A 22,715-nucleotide genomic window follows, 5' to 3' on the forward strand; every position below is an offset into this window, starting at 1 on the left:
GAGAGAGAGAGAGAGAGAGAGAGAGAGAGAGAGAGAGAGAGAGAGAGAGAGAGAGAGAGAGAGAGATGCATGACTAAGTTGCCATCCGTCAACAAGAATTAAATCGCTTAGAACGCCCCCTTCTCATCCCATTCCGCGCCACTGCATGTCAAGATTCAATCAAATAGATACATCCAAGCCCAAGCCCGCTGATCCGATCCGCGCCCAGTTCAGTTCAATGCTGTAATAGTAGTAGTCCGCACGCCAGTCAACTTCTTCTTTGCAAAAGCAAGCACTAGGACAGGTCAAACCCTGCCCCGGCGTTGACCGCATACAGCAACTTCTCCTTCATGGTCTTAAGATCCTCATACCTCGGCAACTTGAGGAGATTGACACAAGTGCTGGCACTAGGCAGACGAGTCTGATCTTCGCTTGCATCGCGAATGCTAAACTTGGGATGGAGATGGCTGAATCCCAACAAGGGCGCCCTGGGCGAACTCGTGACGAATTTGAGCACTTTCCTCCTATCCTCGTCGGAAAACTCATACATGGCTTTCCAGAACAACTGGACCGTGGGATGCTCTAGACCATCGTCGCCAATGACATACAGTCCACCGTACTGTGTATTGCGGCGGAGGTCGTCGATGTCGAGTTGAGAGTTGTCTCCTCCGACCAGCTTCTGCAGTTCTTTCTGGTTGAACATGGCAAGCCACATGGGTTGGATGATCTGGCCTAATCCTTTGAGGAAGGCATCCGTCACCGCCTTGGGTTGCTGCTGAAGCCTGTACCTCACGATCCGGTCAATGTACAAAAGACGGTTGGTGTTGGTGACTGGCGTATTGGCTCCGTTGGGCATCAGTTCCGTCGTGATGGTCTTGGTGATCTCTTTGCCACGCTCATCTATTATCGTAATCGTGTCACTGACCGTGAAATCGAGTGCGAAATCCGCCTCCACATCTCCAGGGTAGTTTTTCAGCTTCAACAGCCCATTGTATAGTTCCTCGTCATATTCCCGCACATCGTTGATCGTGGCACGATACGCCGACTCGTTCGAGCCAACAGTGGTGCCGCCGGTCAAAGCCCATTTCAGCAAGAAGAATCCCGCAAAGTTGACATCAACTAAAATCCCCTCGTAAAGGCATTTACCGACGACACGGCCAACAAATTGGAACCGGCGAAGAAATTCGGCCATGGGGTAGTCAAATCCTTCTGTCCCGGGCTTTCTCCCTGCATGTTTCAGGTATTCCGCAGTCTCTTGGTAAATCAAGGGATTCGGATAGAGATATCCTTGCTTGTTCTGCTTGAACATGCTGAGACTGGCCTCCGGATCGAACGCCTCGGCAGTCACGCTCATCAAAAATTCTTTCGTAACGCCACCTCCATCGATGCCAGCTTCAGGATTGCCGAACTTGTCGATGAATGTGATTTGAATTGGTTCTTTGAGCCCTTCGCCGAGCGGATAAAATGCCTCGTATGCATCCTCAAAAACACTATCACGGTGGATTTCTGCATGATGTCGGCTGATAATATTCAGCCCACGAGGCCGGCCATCGATGTCTCTTCCTTGAGTGCTGGTCGCCACGTGCATCCGCCAACTGTCGGCGTCAATCTCGCCGCCACGTCGTTGCACTTGATCGCGGTAAACAAACTCGCGAAAGATTTGCACTCTTGTCTCAAATGGGATGAAAAATGGAAGGTTGCGGAGGATTTCGAGCCGAGGCGCAAGGGATTCGACCTGTCTCTTCTTCCTCGCCTGCATTCGTTGATGTTCCAGACGTTCGACCGCGCGCGAGGCTCTTGTCCGAGGTGTGTGTGAAGGACGAATGCCAAACATGTTTCTCATTACCACGTCAGAGGCGAGAGCACCCGTAGCAAGGTCGTCAGCCTCAGTATCCTTGTCCAAGTCATCTGGCTCCTGCTCTGCCTCGTCTTCGCCAGCAAGCTCGTGTCTTTTTTCTTCTTCTGCAACCACAGCCGGGATGAAGCCAGTCATGTTGACTTGGCTGGTCATGAGCCAATGGTCGGCAGGCACAAACGACCGTCGCGAGTCTCTCTCATGGAGCATCCGCAGAAGGCCAGTGACTAGTCCTTTCAGATAGTCTTGAGAGACGCCATTGCCGGTCAAAGTCTGGGGCTGTTTCTTCTCGTTCGGTCTACTTGAAGGTTGGTTGGCACCTCCGAAGAGAGCAGACAAACTGGCTTCCTCTTCTACCTCGTGCCCTTGGAAAAAGTCGGCTGCATGCCAGTAGAGGGTGAATGCAAGGTTTTTGAGGAACGTCGTCAGCAATGCAACGTCGTCCAGGGGCAATGCACCCTGTCTCGCCATGAAACTGGTGGCAGTAACAGGGCTGGTTCCAAACACGCGCCGCTCATCCAAGGCGAAGAAATCGTCGTCGTCCATGAATTTGAGCACAAAAGTGTAGAGTTCGAGGAAGAGTAGTATTATCCGCCACTCGTCTCGCCAAAGTGCAACTGCCTCCCTAGATATAGGTGGTTGTCCGATCTGATTCGTCTCTGGGGCTGCCTCTTTTAATAATGACAAAATGCTTCGCTGGTCTTGAACGGCCTTCTTGAAGACGCCGGTCGCTCTTGTTGTCCTCCAGAAGTACTGGATGGTGGACATGTCTGCATCGCCCACCGAAGATACTGAGCCTTGATACAGGTACATCCGGATATTTTGGGCTCGAGAAGGGAATGCTCGGAGCAGGGAAACAGCATAGTTGGCCAATCGTTTGGCAGATTCGAAATCTGATCTCTGTTGACCCGCGGTCGAAGACATGGGCGTGCCCACTTCGTGTAACACTGCCCGAACGTTATCTTGCTGGGGTATCCTAAGAATCATCTCCCGTACGAACGCCGGCAAAGGTTCTGCAGTGTTGGCAGTGTTGCTTTCATCGCCAAACATCGCCTGGTCTGCCAAATCTAGTCTCGTGGCGATATCATTCGCACACAACCCCAGCAATGCTGACAGTGCTTCGATGTATAAATCTTGGCCCGCGTACCCTTTGCCCAGCGAGTCATGCATGTAGAGGAGATGAGCTAGCTGCCATAGAGCTCTGCTGATTTTTAGAGGTCGTTTCGAATCTTCCTGGGCTTCTTCCACTTCCTTGATTAGCGCAGCGGACAGTTCCTTGAGGTCTATAGCCGCAGCCAGGTTTTTTAATACCTCCCTATCACTAGAGAAGGAATCGTCCCCGAGCACGAACAAAGCGAAGGCCCTATATGCTGTTAACTTTCCGTGACATGGGGATGTGAGCAGCTTCACGATTGCGCCGATCGTGTACTGTTGCCAACGGGCCGCCTTTTCTTCCTGCAGCACCATCTCCAAGACGTGAAAATAGGTAAAAGCATCTCTGGCAAGGGCATCGGGCACCATCTCAGCAAGCCAAGTGAGCATCCTCAATAACCGAGGGCCGTATGATGTTTTCGCATGAGCTAAGTCGCTCAACACTATGCTCTTCAAGTGCTGAGCCACGATCAATGCCAGCTGAGACAGGTTGTGCGTCCAAACATCGTCGAAATCGGGCCGCGTGGGATGGCCTTCAATTGTACGTTGCAGCGCCTGTCCAAAGTACAGCACGCGGAGAGTATCTGTTTTGTCTCGAACTTTGTGACCTCTAAACTCTTGGAACGTAAGGATCAGTCGCATTTGAAAGAGTAAGAGTGTCGGATCTCGGTAAACGGGGATTTTGTCTTTGGCATCGAGGAGCGATTCGTAGTCGAGCGAATGCGACGAGCCCAATCTCTCCTGCTCATTATCGTCCCACAACTGTTTCCATATCATCTTCTGCTGTCTTCGACTGGAGTGGCCACGCCATAGTTTCTGTATCAGCTTTGCAGCATTCAGCCTCTCTCGTTCATGTTGTCTCTTCAACCGATCTGCCTGTGCTTGAGCCACGGGATCGACACTCGACTGTCCCTTGGATATCGTCGCCCACGGGTTCACTACCTGACGGCCGGATAAATTGACCTGACGGGCTTTACGGGCGTTGCCCGTGAAGGACTGATGCATGGCCAAAGGGATGTTTGGTGCACCGGATATGTTCGGCGGGGAGGGAGGGAGAAGCGGCGGGATGGATGGGGGTATCAACTCGTGCAGGCGGGTGGTGGATCTATTAGAGCCGTAAGAAACATCTCAGGCCAGTAGTTCCTAGAGACACAATGTACAAGTTGTAAACGTGTTGGCGCACTGATACTTGAAAGCGGAAGTACCGCTGTGATAGTAAGGCAAGTAAGTATCAGGCGAGGGACCAAGTGAATGCAGCGAATATGTCAGAGGCGAATGGAAGAAATGACGCTCGACTTGGAGGACCAGGACCCTCCATGTGCTCCGCAAGGCTGGCTTAATAATAAGGCGCGTCAACGCATTTTGCTACCCACGGCACGCATTTCCGTGGACTGGGTACCTACAGACAGTAAGTACTACAGTGCTCCAGCTCCATATCCCACTCGGAGATCCTCTAACAACGGGCGTGACCATCGTTCAGACACCTTAACTACCACGACACGCTGGAGCAACACCAGGATCTTATACCCACCCACGATCCTCGAAGAATTGTAGTCTCACGATAACTCCTCCCTACGACTGCATCCGCACTTGAATCTCAGCGTTGCGAGACAATCATTAACCCCATCATGTCCAGCGACATCCTCACCCAACTCCAAACCTGCTACGACCAACTCCTGACCCAATTCTTCTCGACCATCAGCTATCTCTCGCAGCGTCACCCTCTTGTCGCGCCTGAACCTGATCCAAACGACCCATTCACTTTTCCGCCCTCCAATGCCGTAACCACGCACACACAAAGTCAAACTCAGACGCCCGGCGCGAGTCAAACGGCCTCACACCAACCGCAAATACAGCCTGGCCCCGAAGACACAGACCGCGCCCCATATCCGCTGCGTCCTGTGCCACCGCAAGTGTTTGCTAATGCCCAGCGCGAGTTGGCCGAAGACCTGGTTCAAAAAGGTCAGCAAATTGAGTTACTGGTCTCGCGGTTACCGGGGATAGGCGCCAGCGAGCAACAACAGGCGGAAGAAATAAGGGTGTTGGCAGAAAAGGTTAGGGATATGGAGGAAAAGAGGAAAGCCAAGAGGAAGGAGATGCAAGAGTACGTCAGACGGCTCGATGGGGTCATCCTGGGCATGTCGCAGAGCATTGAAGAATTAGAAGTCAACAAGTGAAACAGTTGATCATGCTCCGCAACATACCACAGATCATTGACCGTGGAAAGAACCGGTCTCTGGAAGGCCGGGACGAACAGTTACACGTCGTGCCGCGCCAAATCAGGCTCATGGCTGGCGGAGGAGAGTGCTCAGGAGGGGACATGTTCTGAGGCAGCAGCAACGGGCGTGTTCGAAGCAAGATTCAAATTTAGATCTATTCTCATGGTCTCGTTTGGAGCAAAGGGTATCGTCAAGCTCCTCCGGCATCACGCTTGACACCAGGTCCAACACGCCTCCAATGCTGTCCAGCCCGTGACAGAAATACCCAAAACTAGTCATCAAAAACGATGACCACAGTCACCAAAAGAAAGGCCAAGACGCCGAGGAGGAAGAGAAGCCCCAGATGGAGAGCAGATTGATGATTGTCTCCCAGCCGTGTACGCGACATGATCTGCATATATCAGACCATCATACTCCGCCGCCGATTCGCGACTCTGTCATTCCTGTCGCTGGTGACGGCATTTCCCATCGTTGCACCATGTTCGGCTTTGGTTCTCTCAGCTGTGGTCGCGCTTGGTGCGCTCAAGTTAGAGCTGACACTCTGCGAGCGCTTCAAGTACTTATTGTCAGCATCTTTGACATTGTCAACAGATTGCGGCCTCAAGCTTGCCGCGGAACTGGGCCGTGGAAGTGACGCCTTTTGGCCTGACGACGAGTCCGACCTTCTGGAAGTTCTTGTCTGCTCCCCAGGTGTGGGGTTTAGCGAAGATGATGAGGTTGGTTGTGTCGAATGTCTCCTTGCGGTGCCGGTCGCTGAAGCTTTCCTCCTTGATGTTGCTGCCGGGACAGCCTTTGCTTCGTCTTTGGACGTTTCAACAGGGGATGAGTCCGGAGGATCGAAGATAGTCAACCGGCTTACGGCATTCTCCAGTTCCTCGCCGTATCGTCGGTCCCCTTTACTCTTGTTCTGCCTTCGATCACCTGCAGCTTCAATCTGTTCTCTGTCACGAGTCTCTTTCCGCTCCTTGTCCCGTAGTGGACTCGCCGGCTCTTCTTTCCTCTCTGGGATTGACAGTGGCAGATCTTTCCACCTCTCTTGCTGGGCAGCAGCTATATTATCCCGCTTGATTTTGATGGCTGAATCGCTTGCGTCGGGTCCCTTGAGTCCTTCAGATGTTGCTCGATCTGTACTCGAAGCTCTGGAACGAGCGGTCGAGCCAAGCTCTTTGTTTTTCACCAATCCGTCAACGGCAGGAACCAATTCTTTGCCCGGCCTTCTCATCTTATCTCTCAAGTTGGGCTCTGCATAGTTGACTGCTGCTCGTGCGCGGCGGGACCCTCTTCCGATGCTGCCGTTCAAGACATCCTCCACTGAGTTCAGAATCGCAGCTTCTTGTGAATGATGGGTCGGTCTCGCGGAGGGCTCGGTAGAGGTGGGAGATAACAAGTCAGATCCCAGTCCCGCGGGAGTTTTCGGTGGTAGACCGTTCAAATCGTTCGCTTCAGGTGGATCAAGGACGATATCTCGGATCGGCAGCTCCAACGGACGGTGCGATTTCTGCGGCGATGTGTTGGTGGACTGTTTTTCACCAACATACTGACTATCTTTAACTTCGCCAATCTTTTCTGCGACTTGAACCCTTCTTTTTGTGGGAGAATTGGTGCTTTTAGGCGCAAGAATCTTCCTCCCAGCAGCAAGCGCTTTTTGAGGAGAGCTGGTAGCGGTTTCGGCTGTTGTGTCGGCTTCGCGACCTGGTGCCCTTGTAAACCTGGACGCCTTCTTCGCCGTGGCTGGATTGCTCCATATCAATTGCTTCCTCTGAAAGACAAAGCAGTCGTTCTCGTTGGAATGCTGCTGCTCCGGTTCGTCGAGCTCTGTAATATCTAATTTTCGTTTTGCCCCTGACTTCAGCAACGGGACCACTGGCTCTTGGACCGGCTCGCTGGCTGGTTCTTCAGGCACGGGTGATTCCGAGACTGGTTCCGTCGGCATATCTTGGAGTAAAGAGCTGGTCCGACGCTTGCGCCTCTTTTCCAACGTCGGCGGTAACTGCGTCAGGTCATCATCAGGTTGTTCAACAGCACTTGAAGAGTCGAACGCAATCGGCTCGGCCACGTCGAAATGTGCCACGGGTGGCGGTCCCAACTCGGGCGACTCCGACGCTTGCTGCAAGGCTTCTTCATGTCGGATCGCTAGAATCTCTGCTGATTCCAACGTCCGACGTGGGTATAGCTTGTCTTCCTGTATCACAGGCAGCCTCCCATCATATAACTCCCTGTCAGTAGCGATGGCCTCTCTCATAGATTGACGATTCTGCCAGTCTTGGTCCATCGAATTTCTGGATTTCGCAATGCCGCTTCGCCGCCGGGCTTTGTCAGCCGCCCGTTCAGGAAGTTGGCTCATCTCCACAATCAACAGCGAAAGCTCGCTGACCTTGCTTTCCATCCTCTCTTTCATTTCCAGAATCTCCCGGTTGACATCGTTCGCACCGCGCCATCTTTCCGCTTCGGCCTGGGCAGCAATTGCTTGTTCCCGAAGAGATATGTTCTCAGCAACGAGTCGGGAGATCTCCGTTTCAAGGTTGCGGATCCGTTGCGACTGGGTCGAATTCACACGTGCTATTTCGCGATTCTGCCGGATAAATCGTCGTTTCACTGTAGTCGTTAGAGTTGAGACTGTACAATTGCGATTGGCGAAGACATACAAGCTTCAATGCTTTCAGCAGGAGGAGCTGGAACCTCGTTCAGTCTCGCCATGTCAGGTCGGCCCAGGAAGTCATGTCACGCGTGCTTGGGCTGCTCTGTCTTGCCTCGAAATTGCATATCAGATCTGGAGGACGAGCTGTCGGAGTTGCTTAGGGATGTTCTCTAGAGGATATTCGTGGAGGTGAGAGGGGCAACTTGGAGGTGAAGTTGTTGTTCGAGATGATATTCAGTGACTGACCATTTCGCCGCGCAAGGACACGACTGGTTCTTGGTATTGCATTGAACGCACCGCAGTTGGCGTAGCATCAACAAATCACCCTTTCGGGAATGGCGTGCTGAGGTTCCGCTGGCATTTTGAGTGGTCCGCCGTATTTGCGCTGGTACTACTACGGCGAGCCCGGCCCAATTTATCCGCTGCCCGCACGCGTTCGAACGACCAATGATTGACTGCGCGTCAATACAGACGACTTCAACATCAAGCACTGGCAGCGTTCCCTAGTACAACATTATATACCATTACTACTGCTGAAGTTTCTACACCACTTCCGATCCCTGCGCATCAGACTAGACGGCAAGAAGTCCTACTTGATCTCACGGTCCACAAAATTGCTTACCTTCGACGGCTTCATCGTTCCGGTGGAGGACACCACCAGATTGATATCTGCGCCCATTTTACAGTCCACCCACTTCAGCGACCAGGCCTCACTCAACCCGGCGTGAGGCAGTCCGAACCAACCATGTCTTACCACACGCACCGACTCACAAACATGTATCCCTCACACGGGAATCCGGGCAACACCACGTCCTCATCTTCCGGGCTGCGCCAGCCGTCCCATTCGCATTCCCACTCACAGTCACTCCTACAAACCAGAATCGCGGCAAAGCGCGCCGAGCTCGAGAATCTACGAGCCCTGCGCGATCTGAGTGCCAATTTAGCAACACAACTATCCACACTGGAAGAGAAGCTCGGCACTTTGCGCGACGGCTCACAGAGTGTCGCATTGGTATTGGCGAATTGGGAGAATGTGCTCAGAGCGATCAACATGGCAGCCAGTAGGTATTTTCCAAAAGAACACCACCACCACATATTGGAACGTTTCACAGCCATGACATTGGCATTTCAAACCGTTCTCCTCGCACCTCGAGTAAGATGCGGACTTTCTCGAGACTTTAAGCATGTGTGATCTTGAAGAACCCTGTTTCTTCCTCTCATTGCCCTCACTGCTTCCCCTTTGTTTGGCTTCATTTGATCAAGCCCATTTAAATGTGTCTAGATCGTCGTCATTAGGCCTACTTTTTCCCATCCTCGTCAACTCCAGAAACTCGGTAGAAAGACTCATGTGAGCCAGAAAAGCTAATTCAATGGGTGCAAACAGTGAAAGTCCCCAAGCCCGCCAATGTCGACGAAGACGAAAACCAAGATGCCGACGCAGCAGGCGATACTCGAGGTACCAGTGGATCTTCAGCACAAGACCTTCCCGTCCCTCTTGTTCGGATTCCGGTACAACCAAAGACAGAGGATGGAAGTTGAACGGAGGGAAATACTCTGAGATGGTCTTCTCCGATTCCCCATTCGAATGATAAAAGGACATTCTTTATCACCACCACACATACCACATCACACCAGTTTGAATGCAACGACAAACGGTCGTCTTGTTATACCACGAAGATGTCGTCCTGTTACACCACGACGTGGGCTCTTCCTGTGTATATGTGCATGATATCACAGGACTCGCTGGACAGGACACCACGAGCTGCTTCGCATCCCATCCCAGGAGGGACGAAGGAGTTTTAAACGCCTTGCCCCATTTTTGGTTTTGCACATTATGGTGTAAGGGTAGCCAGGGAGGCAAAGAGGCAGAAGACAGCAAAGAGAAACCTCTTTCATTTCTACCCCGGGCTCTCGGCAGCAGCCACATCAGGGCGAAGGAAGAAGGCCGCCTCGTCTTCTATATGACGGACCTTATCATCTCATCTTTCTTCCGGCAACACAAAAAAGAAATCGATCAGGATGAGCCAGCAGTCAGGAGGCCAACAGCCAGTAATCGACGAAGCTACAGCATGAAAGAGCCACTTGGATTTCACCCAGAAACAATAGGCAAAACTCAACTCTTTGAATCCGCAGCCACAGTCTCGCCAAACAGCTCTAGGAAAGAGTTCACCACACTTCACTTCGGCGCCCTGAACATCTCAGAAATTATTAACCGACCCGCCGCGGCTACTCGTACAGCTAAGAATAATATCAGGATCTTGATCTTGCTTGACACATGACGGTCGGGAATGGAACTAAAGCCTGAGATTATTACCTAGGTAGGCACAGTCCTCCGAGGGTGTTTGCCTTCTCCTTTTTTTTTCTCAAGATTGGAGGAGATACTTGTCTGTACCTCATCTTACCAGTCTTCTCTCCACAGCAACGGCAGCGACATTCGAGAATGCAGTACCCTCGATCTCCCATTTCCAATAGCAGATACTCTAGAGCCACGTGCGCATGCGAGGGTGGGAATGGGATGACTCTGAATTTTGTATCAGGTACTGGTACATACATTGAATACAGTACTGACGAAAGCAAAGCAAGGTGTATTTCAGATCTCTCAGCCGAGGTTTCGTGGATTTGGATTGTTCCTGTCGCCAGAAAAAAACAAGCCGCACTTGCAGTTGCCGCTGGCTGCTTAGTCAACCTGTTTAACAAGGCTACACAAGAAACAAAAGAGATACCTTATACAATCAATCATGACAGAGCAGGGTACTAGGACCTTGTAGTAACTTAGCATTTCCATGCCCCTCACTGCAACTGCATAAGGTGATTTGAACACTATCAGTATGACAATGAATGAATGTACTGGTATGTACCTAGGTATGTAGGAAACTAGTGACCCAGAGAGTACTGTACATATCTAGGTAATCAAACTCATGCCAATGCTTCCATCCCTGAGAGACCGTGACAGAGACCGGTTCAACTCCACCCAGCGGCACCGAATCCAGGATATCAAGACTGATCCTCCTAAAGGAAAGACAAGACAAGACAACCACTGCAGTACCACTGCCACTGACTAGAAAAACACAAAACAAAACACCTGACGCTGCGCTGCGCTGGAACCCGTTACTGCTCCTTACACCCCTCCCTTGCCGGGTGAAAAGAGTGAGAGAAGAACCGACTGCCAAAACAGAAGAAAAAGCCTGTCCCCACTAAAACGGTGCTTCATCAAGCTGTCCCAACAGCAGCACCGATTGCAGTAGATGGCTGGTCCTGGACGGTATTATTCTGGCCTACCGTCGCCGTGGCCGACGCCATCTTCGCCGCCTGTGCCTGTGCCTGCAAAGCCAACTTCTTCTTCTGCCTCTCCGCCCACTCCCGACTCGCCTGTCTCCCACGTTCCGCCGCCTCAGCACGCGCCCGTTTCGCAGCATCTTCTTTTTCCCGTTTCTTCTTTTCCGCCCGTTCCATTTCTATCTTGTTGCGTCCAAACACTTCTCTCCCCTTGGCCTCCTGCTGAGCCACTTCTTCCTTTGTGACCGTCTGTTTCTGGCCTGCTGTCAACGTGAGGGAAGAGACTCGGGGTTTCGACTGTGTTGCTGCTGCCGTCCCCGCCCCTCTCGTCACCGCCGTCGTTGTCACTCCGGTTTTGTGCTCTCCAACACTGGTCGTCGGTCTAGTAGGTCGGGTTTTCTCCACCACCACGACGGAGCTAGCACCAACACCTGTAGTGCGTCGGACACTCGAATTGGCTACTTTAGCCGAGTGTTCCACTGACGATACTCTGACTTTGGCAGCAGTTGAAGACGGCCGCGGTTCTGTTCCTGTCGACGACGACGAAGAAGAACTACTCGACACTCGTTGTTGTGGAGCAACATTCTCCTTGTCGACGCCATTCGCGTAGATACTCATTCTGGCCTGGCTGGCCTTGGTCTCTCGCGGCAAGACACTTGGCCGAGCGACCTTGGACGGCACGGGACGCGCTTTGAACTGCTTCCGCTCCTTTTCTGCCTCTTCTTCCCGTTTTAGCCGTTCTTCCCGCTGCGCTTTGAGTTTGGCCGAAATGGCTTCGCCGGGTAGAGTAAAAGTAGGTTTCGTAGGTGGTTTGGATGATTTGGCCGGGACAAAGGCCGGTTTGTTGGTGGAGAGTCTCGATTTTGCGGTGTTCAGGCTTGTCCCGCTGGAACCCATACTAGGGATACGCTTTTCTGACGTGTTTGGAAGCGCTGCTGCGGCCTTGGCTGGAGAATTGGAAAAGGACAGTGCTGGACGAGATGATGAGGAGCCCAAAGCTGTGGAAGCTCTCGGCTTGGTCCCGTCAATAATGGGCTTCTTTGTCTGTCTTGTCACAGTTGTGGAGGTTTTAGACGACGCCACTTTTGGAGCCTGTGGTCGTGCCGTTGCCGATTTGGTCTGGCCAGTAGTGGTAGTGGTCTTGACAACTGCAGTCGCCTTCATCTGAGGGCTCTTGCTTTTGGTGGGAGTTGCAGTTGTTTTCTTCGTAGTGGTGATGCCTGGAGCAGGGGTGGTAATTTGCACGGGTTGGCGGGCCGGTGTATTCTTGCGAGACTTGACGGGTGATTCGAGTTGGAGACCTTCTAGAACGGGCAAGTTCTCAGATACCTTCTCGATCGCATCTTCCAAAGCGTCAATCGCATCGACAGAGTCTTCAATGCGAGGAGTATGTGTCACGATGTCCTCATCAAAGCCGTCGGAGGCTGTCGCTTCAGGTTGGAGCTGCATCTTGCTCGGCGATCTGGATTTGATCTTGTCAACGAACGAGTCTTCCACCGAGTCAGCAGGTGGTGTTGAAACGGTTTCAATTGGTGCATGAATAGAAGGGTCGAACTTGGGTGTCTTGGGTGGATCAGTGCGGATATGTCGAGGTGTGGAAGTCGAGTTTTCGAAGGTGTGAGAAGTTGTCTCATTGAGATGGGTTTGTTCCTCTGCAGCTGGTGCATGAATGGCAAGCATATCATCAACGGAGGACTGCTTCGCAACTTCGGCGTCCACGACACTCGGCGTAATGGTCATTTCAAGTTGGACATTCATGTCGGCAGACTCTGTTTCTGTAGCCGCGCACTCAAGTTGAGTTTCCTGCTGGAATCCCATTTCAGGGGGGACATGTGTATCATCGAGCTCTGGTTCCGACGAAACACCAAGCGTTTCACCCAGCTCGTTTCCAGAGAAACCCCTCGTTTCCTTTGTCTCATTCTCTTTCGAGGATAATTCCGCAAGCGAGTGCTCTTTAACTTCGCCCGACTGATCGGCACCCAAAGAGCACGGAGTCACGTCCTGTGTACTAGTACTCGTTTCCTCTGCAACAGTCTCAGGACAAGAAGTATCGTTGGCGGCGTGGACCACCTCGACATCGAGATCGTTCTCCTCTCCCTCGTCGTGCTCTTCATCTTTCCGTCTTCCCTTCTTGCCTTGCTTCGCTTTTCTCTTGCCTCTACCTTTCTTCGCCGGCGCAGGTGCAACCTGTTCCTCTTCTGGTCCATTATCCACAGCCGACTCACTGACCTCAGGAGGAATATCGTCATTCTTTGTGGTTACGTTCTTCTCATTCTCTGTTTCCATCACATTCTGCTCCTCCATTACCAGGTTATTTTCATGGGTAATATCCTTCAAGACCGGGCGCAAAGGGGCGCTTTCGTCGACGCGGTCTTCACCTTCGCCTTCGCCAGCGTCGCTGTGGTTTGTCGTATCTGGATCGGCATCCACATCTTCGTGAATGACCGGTTGAGACTGCGATTCTTGTTGTGATTCGTGCTCATGCTCGCGCCCAGCTTCGTCAAGCCCTTGGGCTTGAGCTCGTAGAGCCGCACGAGTCATGCGCATGGTGGTCGCCGTTTGATTGTATATTGTTTGTGACAGACTCGGAAGCGATGAAGAAGAAAACAAGGACGACCCGGACACGTTTAACGCTCAGTGGTGTAAGTCACTCTAGTGCGCTTGAGGAATGTGCGGTCGTCGCGTCGTATGCATCGATAGTATGGACGCGGTAGGCGCTCAGTGAGCTTCTAGCTGTTGGTGTTCAATTCGTTATGGTTTGTGGCGTTCTTGAATACAGGGTAAAAAGCCTCAGGTACTAGTTATTTAGTGGTCGGCAAAGAGTTTGTATACAGTCGTTGCGAGCCTCATGCGCCGTGACACGCGTGTTTGTAGTGTTTGGCTGGAACTCCGTCGATGCCCCGGCAACCAGCCTTAAACACGTAGCATGCTACCTATTACGGTTAGCAAGCGATTCGACTCACGTGATGGTGATGATTCGTGTTACGTCAGCATTATGTGTTTGGTCATCTTGGTCTGGACACAACACTCCCACATCGTGGTACATCTTTCACTACTATGCTAACAAGCTACTTCCTCTGCCGCAGATTGCTCAACCTCGGCCTAAATAAGGTGATGTCCAGAAAAGGGTTCAAAGAGTGAAAATCTTACAAAATTCAACAAAGAATTTGGTACATGTCACAAAATGAAAGACGATAGCTCCGCCACATATCAATCCAGCAGACAGGTACGTACTTGTACCATCTGTCGCCGTTGGCACACTGCAAGACTAGAAATTCAAACCGAGGGGATTTGCTGCTGCGGTAGGGTTTCCACTGACTTTGGGTCGATTCGCGGGTTTGGAAGCAGTGACACCATTGGACTTGACAGGCGTCGATTTTTTGACCGAAGTTGTCTGCTTGAGGCCACCGTTCTTGTTGCTTGTCGCATCGACAGGCTTCTTCCTCATGGCGCCCGGATTGGGTGTCGACGCTGTCTTGGTCGCGGTCGGTGCTTTGGGCGTCACAGCAGAAACATGTTTCTGAACCGGAGCAGCAACAGTTGAGCTTGCTTTCTTGGTAACAGCATCGGCTTTGGGTCCAGGTGCCGGCAATGCCATTTTCGGGGTGCCAGCTTCGATCTTCTTCTGAGGTGTGGCATTCTTCATCAACGTCTTGGACGGACTGGTCTTTGGTGGCGCCCGATAGACCTGAGGACTGGTCACCTGTCTCTTGCCACCAGTGACACCTGCACTCAGTCCAAGCGGATTGCTCGCCGTCTGCGCTCGGATTCCATCCGCCCTGCTCCAGTCCATGATGGCATTACCATAATCCTTCACTCCGTCCCCATACCGGCGAATAGAGTTGTTGATCCCCTCACCTACACTGTTGATGCTATTTCCTACTGCACTGACCGCTCCACCAGCAAATGAGCCTGCAGTTGCAACCGTACTCGACACGGTCGGGGCAAGTGCCTCGGAGACCTTCCCTAGAACCCACTGTGTTGCCATTGTTGAGGTTAATAAGGCTTAAAAAGGTGCGGCCGGCGTGGTCGACGTGTTGGTGGACTTTCTGGGTCCGAGCTTAGGCGGCTTTCTTCTCGGCTGGTCACCGGCCTGAGAACTGGCAGAGGAGATGTCGGCCTTGTCAGCCTTGTCAGATTTCTCTTGTTCCTGTGCAGGGGGTGCTGTCAATTGCTTCTGCGGTTGCCGACTGTGCACCAACTTGTCACGCGGCGGCGGCCGAGGAGTTCGGTTGAGGTCCTCGGGCTGTGGCTTGGGAGGGAGTTTGGGGGCTGTCCGGATTTTCCACTCGGGTTTGGCTTTGGGGGCGTGTTGGCCTCGAGTGGCAGTGATGTTGATAAAGTCCTTGTCGAAAAAGATGTCGAAGGATACGTTAGGCATTGGGAGGCCACCCAGTCGAAGAGTGACTGAGTGTAGACGACGTAGAGAAATGATATACTAGAAGTATCTGGTAGGAATGTATCGAGAAGGATATAAGACCAAGAGACGCAGGATGTACAGTTAAAGGACTGGGTGTTGTTATACGAAGACTGGCACGGGGACTCAGGCTGGCAGTTGGACGAGGGAACGTCATCAAGGGTGCTCTTTGTGCATTTTGTCCCACGTCGCTCGGCCAGTTGCGCACCGCCACAAAACGTCGAGATCCTGTTTTTCCCTGCTTCCTGCACCCTTCAACCTTGTCAGCCAATGTCAACCAGACACAATGGGCTCCATGAACAAGGATGAGGCTCGACAACCGGCCTCTCACCTCTCGTCAATCGCTGCCGAGCCCGTGACAACCAACGATCGGACCAGGAGGGCCACCACTGCCCTAGTCTGATATTCGCTTGTCCCCTCTCCTGTGCTACGGTGTGAACTCAATCGAATCACCTCTACGCCACAATGCAGGTAGGATGGAGATTGTCTGTCTGTCGCTGGTCGAGAAGCAGACTTCTGCCCCAGACATCCCTGTTGCCGTGTTGCGGGTCGACGTCAGAGGTGGCGTCTACACATCCCAGCCTCAGGCTCTTGTTGACCAATTCACTTCGAACAATTAACCTCGATGATGGACAGCAGTATAGGAGTGTCTCAAGCATCAGTCAATCCCCAGTAAAGATGAAAAAGTAGCATCAATAGAATCAAGCCACATTACTCGACAACATCATGTCCGTTGCCAAACCGGGCCTCGAGCCGGCCGCAGGCTTCTCCCTTGAATCACCAGCAAACCGGCCCGATCGCGTGCCTCTGAAGAAGGGCGAATATTCAATTGCCTCGCGCGCATTGGCATTGTCGACGTACTTCCTCTCAGGAGCGTTGGCCATCAACCTCTCGCAGTTTCTCGGGGCACCTCTATATCTGGTCAATCAGGATTGGTACAATGCATGGATTGCCTTCACCAAGCAGTCCTTCGGGCTGCTGACCATGACTCTGACGCAAACGTTTGCTCCCACCAAGGTCATTATATCCGGCGATGCATCAGTTCGGGGCCAACTGTTGCAGTCTACAGAGGGCGACCTGATCCTCAACTTTCCCGAGCGGCTTGTCTTGATTGCCAACCATCAGATCTACACCGACTGGCTGTACTTATGGTGGATAGCCTACTGCAATGGCATGCACGGTCGATTATACATCATACTCAAAGAATCGCTCAAGAAGATCCCGGTGCTGGGATGGGGAATGCAATTCAACCAATTCATTTTTCTCAAGCGCAAATGGGAACAGGACAAACCCAACATGGCCAGCGCTCTACAACGGCTCAACAGGCCCACCGATCCGATGTGGCTGCTGTTGTTCCCTGAAGGCACCAACCTGGCCGCCAGTACACGCGCAAAAAGTGCAGCCTGGGCAGCCAAAAACAACATCCCCGACATGAAACATGTATTGTTGCCTCGAAGCACCGGCCTGCATTTCTGTCTTGAAGAACTCAAGGGAACAGTGGACTACGTGTATGACTGCACCATAGCCTACGAAGGCGTCCCACGAGGCGCGTATGCTCAGGACATCTTTACCCTCAAGGCGGGGTACCTCGAAGGACGACCTCCGAAATCCGTAAGCATGCACTGGCGTCGGTTCGCCATCAAAGATATTCCTCTGCATAACGAGAAAGCGTTTGAACTGTGGCTTATTGCTCGTTGGCGGGAGAAAGACCTGCTCATGGAACAGTACCTTCAAACAGGCAGCTTCCCTGCCGACAAAGGAGCCACAAAGTACAAGTCTGGTAAGGTCTTGCGTGGATGCGGACACATGGAAGTTCCTATTCGAGCAAGTCATTGGTACGAGTTCCTGCAGATTTTTGCTCCAATGGGAATTCTGGCCATGGTGCTCTACATCTTTTACGGTGATTTACCCCAGCGGTTCTGGAAAAGCATCAACAAACAGGCTCTTCAGTCCGGGACTGAGGACATTAAACAAGCAGGTATCAAAGCCGGCAAGAGCGCCAAATCTGTCTCCAACTCTCTCTCAGGGTTGACCCTCGACTCCTTTTTCGAGCCGACAAAACAAGAAGAAGGCTTCAAAGCTGGTGCAATGGCTGTCCAAAAACTTCTCAACTCACCGTCCGCTCAAACACTGCTGAGCCGGGCGGATTTCATTCAGCAATTCCTTTCGGACCCGCAGAAAATGGTTACCGACAGTATTACCAGCCAGCAACAGAATTTCATGCGCCAACTTGCTATGGAAGAGGCGAGGAGGCAACAGAGCCGGATGTCAGCACCCCCAGTTGGACCGGCGAAACCGGTGACGAACGGAACAGTATCAAAAAAGGGCACATTCTGGGATGCTCTTGAAGCAGAAGAGAAGAGCAGACATGGCTCGATTGTGTCCGCCCCAAGCTCCACGACTAACAAAAAGTCAAAAGGGACTTTCTGGCAGGAACTCAAGGCCGCAGAAGAGAAGAAGGGTGGCCCTAGATTGACAGAAGCGGCCAAGCAATCGTTAGGTGGCCAGAAGAAGGCCACTTTTTGGGACGATATCAAGGCGGAGGAGAACAGTCGGTATGGCACGGTGGTGACTCTTTCGAGTAATGCCTCCACCGCCGTTGCGTCGGACAGTTCGAAATCTACGAGAAGAGCTGCCCCGAAGCTCGGGACGCCCAGAGCAGCTTCGACGGTTGGGAATCCTCCAAATAAAGCTCCTTCGGTGGCACGGTCTGTATCAACGACTTCGAGCCAGCAGACGAGGCCAGCGTCGAGTACATTACCAAAAGCTCCCAGGGTGCAACCCCCAAAGGGCAGCACTGGCCCAAAATCTGTTTCCAAGACTGCATCCGCTACACCGGCTACGAGTACTCCCGCCAACACTAGCTCTGCGAAGCTGAAATCTGCGGTACCGTCAAATGCGCCGTCGGCGTCAAAACCGTCGTCTACGAAGACTTCAAATACGAAGACGAGTGCATCAAACACGAAGCCTGGCACTGGTCCTTCAGCAAACTTGAAGAGCAATGGCATTTCCAAAACTCCAACTGTCACCTCCAACAAGCAAGCAGGCATACAGACTCCATCAACGCGTCCCGATAAGAAATCCACAACCACTGGCATATCAGGGACGAGTCCGAATTCCACACAGGGTCCTCAGAAATCAAACACCAATCTGCAAACAGGATCAAAGGCCGTGCCACCAAATCAGGGCACGCTCGCCGGGACGACAAAAGTAGCGCCCTCTACTACGACGAAGACTATCTCCTCCGGTCCACCAAAACTCAAGTCGTGAGCGTTGCTAATATTGGTGGCTCCAGCAACGTTCTTCCATCTGGGTACGGAAGCGTAAGACAGTCCGAGGATCAAAACGATTCCAAAGTCCTTATCTACGACCTTGAATATGCCAGATGCCGCCCATGGACCTGAATTTCATGGGACATGGATCCAAGCTTTGCTGCCTACTGTTTGTTTGATGGGTCTCGAGGTTGGCCGGTGGCTGTCCATTCTCGGTCAACTGTACTTTGACGAGCTTGAGACCTTTCGTACTATGACATTTGCTTTTCTCTCAATCGGCCTGGTGTTTGAGCACTTGGAGTTCATGCCACTCCACCGGGTTGGAGCATGTATTTATATTACATTGTACTAGCATCCTGTCGTCAATTGCATACCTTATCATTCTACAAGAATGATACAAGTTCCGATTATAAGGCCATACTAATGTTACCAAGCATATAATGAATCTCAAGTCCCATCCCATCCATCCTATCCCATCGTCTGTTGTTGGGCCCAGCCGTTCGGTCGTCACTATCAACCCAACACCTACCCACCACCAGATAATAGGCAACTACATGGTGACTGTTCCCTGATTGAACCGTCACTGTCCGTTTGTCAGCCAGTATCCGCATAGAACACTCGAGCAGTATAATAATACCTGATTGATAAGTAGGTAGGCAAGGTCAATCAATAGACATGGTATAGTGATATTGTTTTGTTTTATTCTTTGCTATTGTCACCATCACAATCACCGGCACCGGCTCCCTCTCCTCTCCAGTTCGTCACGTCACAAACCATGATTGACCACTCCAGAATCGAAAAGTGAAGTCCAAGTGATTGATGGACCTGAGAACGAGTCACTCTGGGGAATAGTGAATAAGGCGTGTATAGACACAGAGGTATATATATCCCCGTATTTCTGTCTCTCTGTCTCCCTTCTTTCCTTTCTGTTCATCATCAAACTTCTGCATCGTCGAATCGTTTGTCTTTCTTCTCAGAGCCCCGAGTTCGAGATCATCGTCTAGTCAGTTCAGTACATTTGTTTCTTCTCCCGCAAACGGTCGGTATTTCAGCAGCAACGCTCAAACCAAACCAAACCTAACCACACCAAACCAAAACCATATATCGACCACCACCACCATCTCCTTCACGTCCCAACGAGAAACCAGAGCAAAATGTCGCAAATTCAATCGCTGGATTCACTGTCGGCGAGCAGACTGAGAGCGTAAGTAGTACCAACCCTGAATCTTACTTCCCTTGGCCATATCATTTTATAGTCTCCAGTCTCCACACATATACTGACCCATATTGCACAGACTCAAACCCACCGAAACAATCACAATCCTCTACAAACCAACAGTCACCTCTGAACCCCTGATCCTCGCCGAGTCCTTCCCCCTGGGAATCGCCACAACATTCTCCACAAAATGGAACCTCGACTTCCGGCCCACTGGCATCAACAAGATGAAAGTCTCCGAGCTGCAACGCAAACCAATCAAGAAATCCGTCACCATCGCCGGCGGCCGAATGAACATCCACAAGCACATTCTCGCCTGGATGATATCATGTTGCGAAGGAATCGGTATTCAACGTTTTTCCGGACCGGCCATGAAACCATTCGCATACCTGTACCATGCACGAGTGTGTGCGGCCATCATGGGATGCGAGTATCTCCAACACAAAATCGAGAAGCGCATGGAACAAATGGCCGCTGGACAGATTCATTCCGAAGACGTGCGGTGTCTGTTTCTGTCTGTGGAGCCACAGGTAGACGAGGACATGAAGAAGTTTCTCGCTGAACATGTTGCAATCAGAATCTGGGAGAAACGGCTGAAAGCAAAGGGTGCTTATAGGACTCTGAGGGAGGAGATTCCGGAGTTTAATAAGATGATTGATGAGATTTTGGGGAACAAAGTGGAGCAGAGGAAGATGGAGTGGGAAGCCAGAAAAAGGAAGAGACTGGCTGGCCAAGGAAATCATGGACTGAACGGACGCTCTTCTGGTGCAACATATGGCCGAGGCCAAGGCAACCGTGGACTGAATGTCAATGGTCCGGAGCGCTCTTCTGGTGCACTGGCGGCATATGATGGTAAACCGGGAAGCAGGGTGAGTGGCACGGCAGGCAAAAACACACTCACACCCACACCAACACCGGCTCCCACTGAGCCAAAGGCAGAAAAGGTCAGTACTGTCAAGGTGCAGTCTCCAGTGGTGCGTCGAGGAAGAAATGGGCGACCTGCTTTTGTTCGTTTCGACTTGGGAGTGACGAGGGATGGGGTTCGAGCTGCCGGTGGTCAGATGTAAGGCAAACTTGAAGTGGCTGGCATCACTGCAGCACCAGACAAATAGTTTGATATCTTTTCTTCTTGTTTTCTTGAGCTGACGTTGGATGCGGTCTGCGGTCAGTTGCAGGCAACGTGGCCATTAGCTTGAAGTTATCATATCATATCCTTTTTTCTTTCATTGAACCAGCGCACATACACAACACACATCTTAATTTTTTGTTTCCACGTTTTACCATCCAACTCTACTATCTGATCTAAAACGAGTTGCTGAATGCGACAATTCCAAAACAAACCAGCGCAGGCAGATCCGCCGTGAGGGTTCTCCAGAAATGCACCTTCAGCCATTTCTTGACATATTCGATCGACTGGCCTTTCTTTTCCACCTCTTCATCGCAGGCGTTCTTGATCGTCTGGCTGATGGTTGGCACAAAGGCAAAATGGCCCAGCGCGAACGCCGATCCAGCCAAACACAAAGTTCGTTTGGCACTGTCGTGGGGGAACAGTCGAGACGCATAGATGCCGCCAATGATGGTGGGTAGAGTCACTGAGAAGACGACGGCAAGACCTAATGGTAGGCCGTTGGTCCACCATAACCGGATCATCTTGCTGGTGGTTGCTAGGTCTTCTTTCGACGCTTTGATGAAGGGAATGAAGATGGTGGGTTCGACGAGCGCGTAGAATACGGGGATTCCGACGCCTAGGGTGTTGGTTGTAGACATTGTGGTATTGCGTAGGTCGATGGAAGTGGTGGTGTCTGCTTCAATGGGAGTGTATGGTATGCACTTGAGATTGGTGGGGGGAACGTAGGAGAGAGGTGTTCGACTCAAGCTTCACCACGGGCCTACTTGTATGTTGACGCAGAGACCGTCCGATACCTCAACTTGGTCAATCGCTCACCTGATAGTACGGAATAGCCAGGAAACCAAGAGAAATGCTACGACAAGTCTGTTGCAATTGACGGTTCATATGCCAGCTTGGTGGAGATGACGGTGGACACGAGGCTCGGAGACGGAAGAATACAATTGTATGAGATGAGCTCGGAGGGGATGCAACGGAGGGTCGGAGGATCAGATCCGCTTTATAATACTACGAACACCATGACCGTGCGACTCGATATCGACTGCTTCCACCTCGTGTACAGGAGTAGATACCCATGTACCTAGGTATACAACATTAATAGTAGGGGTAGGCGTCGGTATTTGGTTTTAGTCTTTATCCTTAAAGATCAATATCGCAGCCAGCACCGCTACACCCCTACCATGCACAGCTGCGTCGTCGGGGGATTGTGACAAGCATGCATCCGTCGGCCAATGGAACATGTACCATGCACCGTTGGCTGCGAGGTGTGTGATACAAGATGCAGGTCGATGATTGTAGATACACGAGGCGCAGTATATGACCTCTTAACTCCCGTCCCTAATGATATACAGTGTAGGTGTCGACCTGGTCGCCAGGGATGAATATCAACCAGAGCCCTTCTACAACGTAGGCGTCGTCTCGCCTAAGAACAGAGGGGTAAGGAGGACTTTTAGTGAAACCTGCTAACGGAATGGGCCAAAGTGGCTGCCCTTCTTTAACTGGAGTGGCTCCTTCTTTGGCGATCGAAGCCTCCGAGTCGCTGACGCACTCTCGATCTTCACCCG

The 22,715-nt window shown here is 51.8% G+C and overlaps 11 protein-coding genes across 11 annotated transcripts; 4 read left to right on the top strand and 7 right to left on the bottom strand.

Annotated features, from left to right (window-relative positions):
* Positions 1-40: 40 nt before the first annotated feature.
* Positions 41-4,268, bottom strand: HMPREF1120_08573 (ubiquitin-protein ligase E3 C). Its single transcript, XM_009162833.1, has one exon. It carries the CDS (start codon positions 3,989-3,991, stop codon positions 275-277), a length of 3,717 nt encoding a protein of 1,238 aa, XP_009161081.1. The 5' UTR covers positions 3,992-4,268; the 3' UTR covers positions 41-274.
* A 346-nt stretch (positions 4,269-4,614) lies between these two features.
* HMPREF1120_08574 (uncharacterized protein) lies at positions 4,615-5,163 on the top strand (the record flags this gene model as incomplete). Its single annotated transcript, XM_009162834.1, has 1 exon — positions 4,615-5,163. The coding sequence occupies one exon, from the start codon at positions 4,615-4,617 to the stop codon at positions 5,161-5,163; it is 549 nt and encodes a 182-aa protein (XP_009161082.1).
* A 108-nt stretch (positions 5,164-5,271) lies between these two features.
* HMPREF1120_08575 (uncharacterized protein) lies at positions 5,272-8,139 on the bottom strand. The gene is made up of 2 exons (XM_009162835.1): positions 7,851-8,139; positions 5,272-7,800 (listed from the first exon to the last, which is right to left on the bottom strand). Exons 1-2 carry the CDS (start codon positions 7,900-7,902, stop codon positions 5,606-5,608), a joined length of 2,247 nt encoding a protein of 748 aa, XP_009161083.1. The 5' UTR covers positions 7,903-8,139; the 3' UTR covers positions 5,272-5,605.
* Positions 8,140-8,588: 449 nt separating this feature from the next.
* Positions 8,589-9,382, top strand: HMPREF1120_08576 (uncharacterized protein; the record flags this gene model as incomplete). Its single annotated transcript, XM_009162836.1, has 2 exons — positions 8,589-8,904; positions 9,228-9,382. The coding sequence occupies 2 exons, from the start codon at positions 8,589-8,591 to the stop codon at positions 9,380-9,382; spliced, it is 471 nt and encodes a 156-aa protein (XP_009161084.1).
* Positions 9,383-10,000: 618 nt separating this feature from the next.
* On the bottom strand, positions 10,001-10,437 carry HMPREF1120_08577 (uncharacterized protein). The gene is made up of 2 exons (XM_009162837.1): positions 10,158-10,437; positions 10,001-10,081 (listed from the first exon to the last, which is right to left on the bottom strand). The coding sequence occupies exons 1-2, from the start codon at positions 10,394-10,396 to the stop codon at positions 10,042-10,044; spliced, it is 279 nt and encodes a 92-aa protein (XP_009161085.1). The 5' UTR covers positions 10,397-10,437; the 3' UTR covers positions 10,001-10,041.
* Positions 10,438-10,603: 166 nt separating this feature from the next.
* HMPREF1120_08578 (uncharacterized protein) lies at positions 10,604-13,943 on the bottom strand. The gene has a single exon (XM_009162838.1). It carries the CDS (start codon positions 13,664-13,666, stop codon positions 11,054-11,056), a length of 2,613 nt encoding a protein of 870 aa, XP_009161086.1. The 5' UTR covers positions 13,667-13,943; the 3' UTR covers positions 10,604-11,053.
* A 223-nt stretch (positions 13,944-14,166) lies between these two features.
* On the top strand, positions 14,167-19,215 carry HMPREF1120_08579 (acyltransferase). The gene has a single exon (XM_009162839.1). It carries the CDS (start codon positions 16,263-16,265, stop codon positions 18,804-18,806), a length of 2,544 nt encoding a protein of 847 aa, XP_009161087.1. The 5' UTR covers positions 14,167-16,262; the 3' UTR covers positions 18,807-19,215.
* HMPREF1120_08580 (uncharacterized protein) lies at positions 14,388-15,107 on the bottom strand (the record flags this gene model as incomplete). Its single annotated transcript, XM_009162840.1, has 1 exon — positions 14,388-15,107. The coding sequence occupies one exon, from the start codon at positions 15,105-15,107 to the stop codon at positions 14,388-14,390; it is 720 nt and encodes a 239-aa protein (XP_009161088.1).
* Positions 15,126-15,500, bottom strand: HMPREF1120_08581 (uncharacterized protein; the record flags this gene model as incomplete). Its single annotated transcript, XM_009162841.1, has 1 exon — positions 15,126-15,500. The coding sequence occupies one exon, from the start codon at positions 15,498-15,500 to the stop codon at positions 15,126-15,128; it is 375 nt and encodes a 124-aa protein (XP_009161089.1).
* A 211-nt stretch (positions 19,216-19,426) lies between the features above and the next one.
* Positions 19,427-22,216, bottom strand: HMPREF1120_08582 (uncharacterized protein). The gene has a single exon (XM_009162842.1). The coding sequence runs from the start codon at positions 21,789-21,791 to the stop codon at positions 21,327-21,329; it is 465 nt and encodes a 154-aa protein (XP_009161090.1). The 5' UTR covers positions 21,792-22,216; the 3' UTR covers positions 19,427-21,326.
* HMPREF1120_08583 (uncharacterized protein) lies at positions 19,946-21,091 on the top strand (the record flags this gene model as incomplete). Its single annotated transcript, XM_009162843.1, has 2 exons — positions 19,946-20,012; positions 20,104-21,091. Exons 1-2 carry the CDS (start codon positions 19,963-19,965, stop codon positions 21,089-21,091), a joined length of 1,038 nt encoding a protein of 345 aa, XP_009161091.1. The 5' UTR covers positions 19,946-19,962.
* Positions 22,217-22,715: the final 499 nt, after the last annotated feature.

Source organism: Exophiala dermatitidis (assembly GCF_000230625.1).
Source record: "Exophiala dermatitidis NIH/UT8656 unplaced genomic scaffold supercont1.7, whole genome shotgun sequence".
Lineage (NCBI taxonomy): Eukaryota > Fungi > Ascomycota > Eurotiomycetes > Chaetothyriales > Herpotrichiellaceae > Exophiala > Exophiala dermatitidis.

What these genes read in the sequence shown, in the direction of transcription:
- HMPREF1120_08573 (XM_009162833.1), bottom strand. Translation starts at nt 3,991, where the DNA reads ATGCATCAGTCCTTCACGGGCAACGCCCGTAAAGCCCGTCAGGTCAAT.
- HMPREF1120_08575 (XM_009162835.1), bottom strand. Translation starts at nt 7,902, where the DNA reads ATGGCGAGACTGAACGAGGTTCCAGCTCCTCCTGCTGAAAGCATTGAA. An exon ending in TGCTGAAAGCATTGAAGCTT is followed by an intron (nt 7,801 to 7,850) that starts GTATGTCTTCGC and finishes TAACGACTACAG; the next exon opens with TGAAACGACGATTTATCCGG.
- HMPREF1120_08577 (XM_009162837.1), bottom strand. Translation starts at nt 10,396, where the DNA reads ATGTATGTACCAGTACCTGATACAAAATTCAGAGTCATCCCATTCCCA. An exon ending in GGAGGACTGTGCCTACCTAG is followed by an intron (nt 10,082 to 10,157) that starts GTAATAATCTCA and finishes TATTATTCTTAG; the next exon opens with CTGTACGAGTAGCCGCGGCG.
- HMPREF1120_08578 (XM_009162838.1), bottom strand. Translation starts at nt 13,666, where the DNA reads ATGCGCATGACTCGTGCGGCTCTACGAGCTCAAGCCCAAGGGCTTGAC.
- HMPREF1120_08579 (XM_009162839.1), top strand. Translation starts at nt 16,263, where the DNA reads ATGTCCGTTGCCAAACCGGGCCTCGAGCCGGCCGCAGGCTTCTCCCTT.
- HMPREF1120_08582 (XM_009162842.1), bottom strand. Translation starts at nt 21,791, where the DNA reads ATGTCTACAACCAACACCCTAGGCGTCGGAATCCCCGTATTCTACGCG.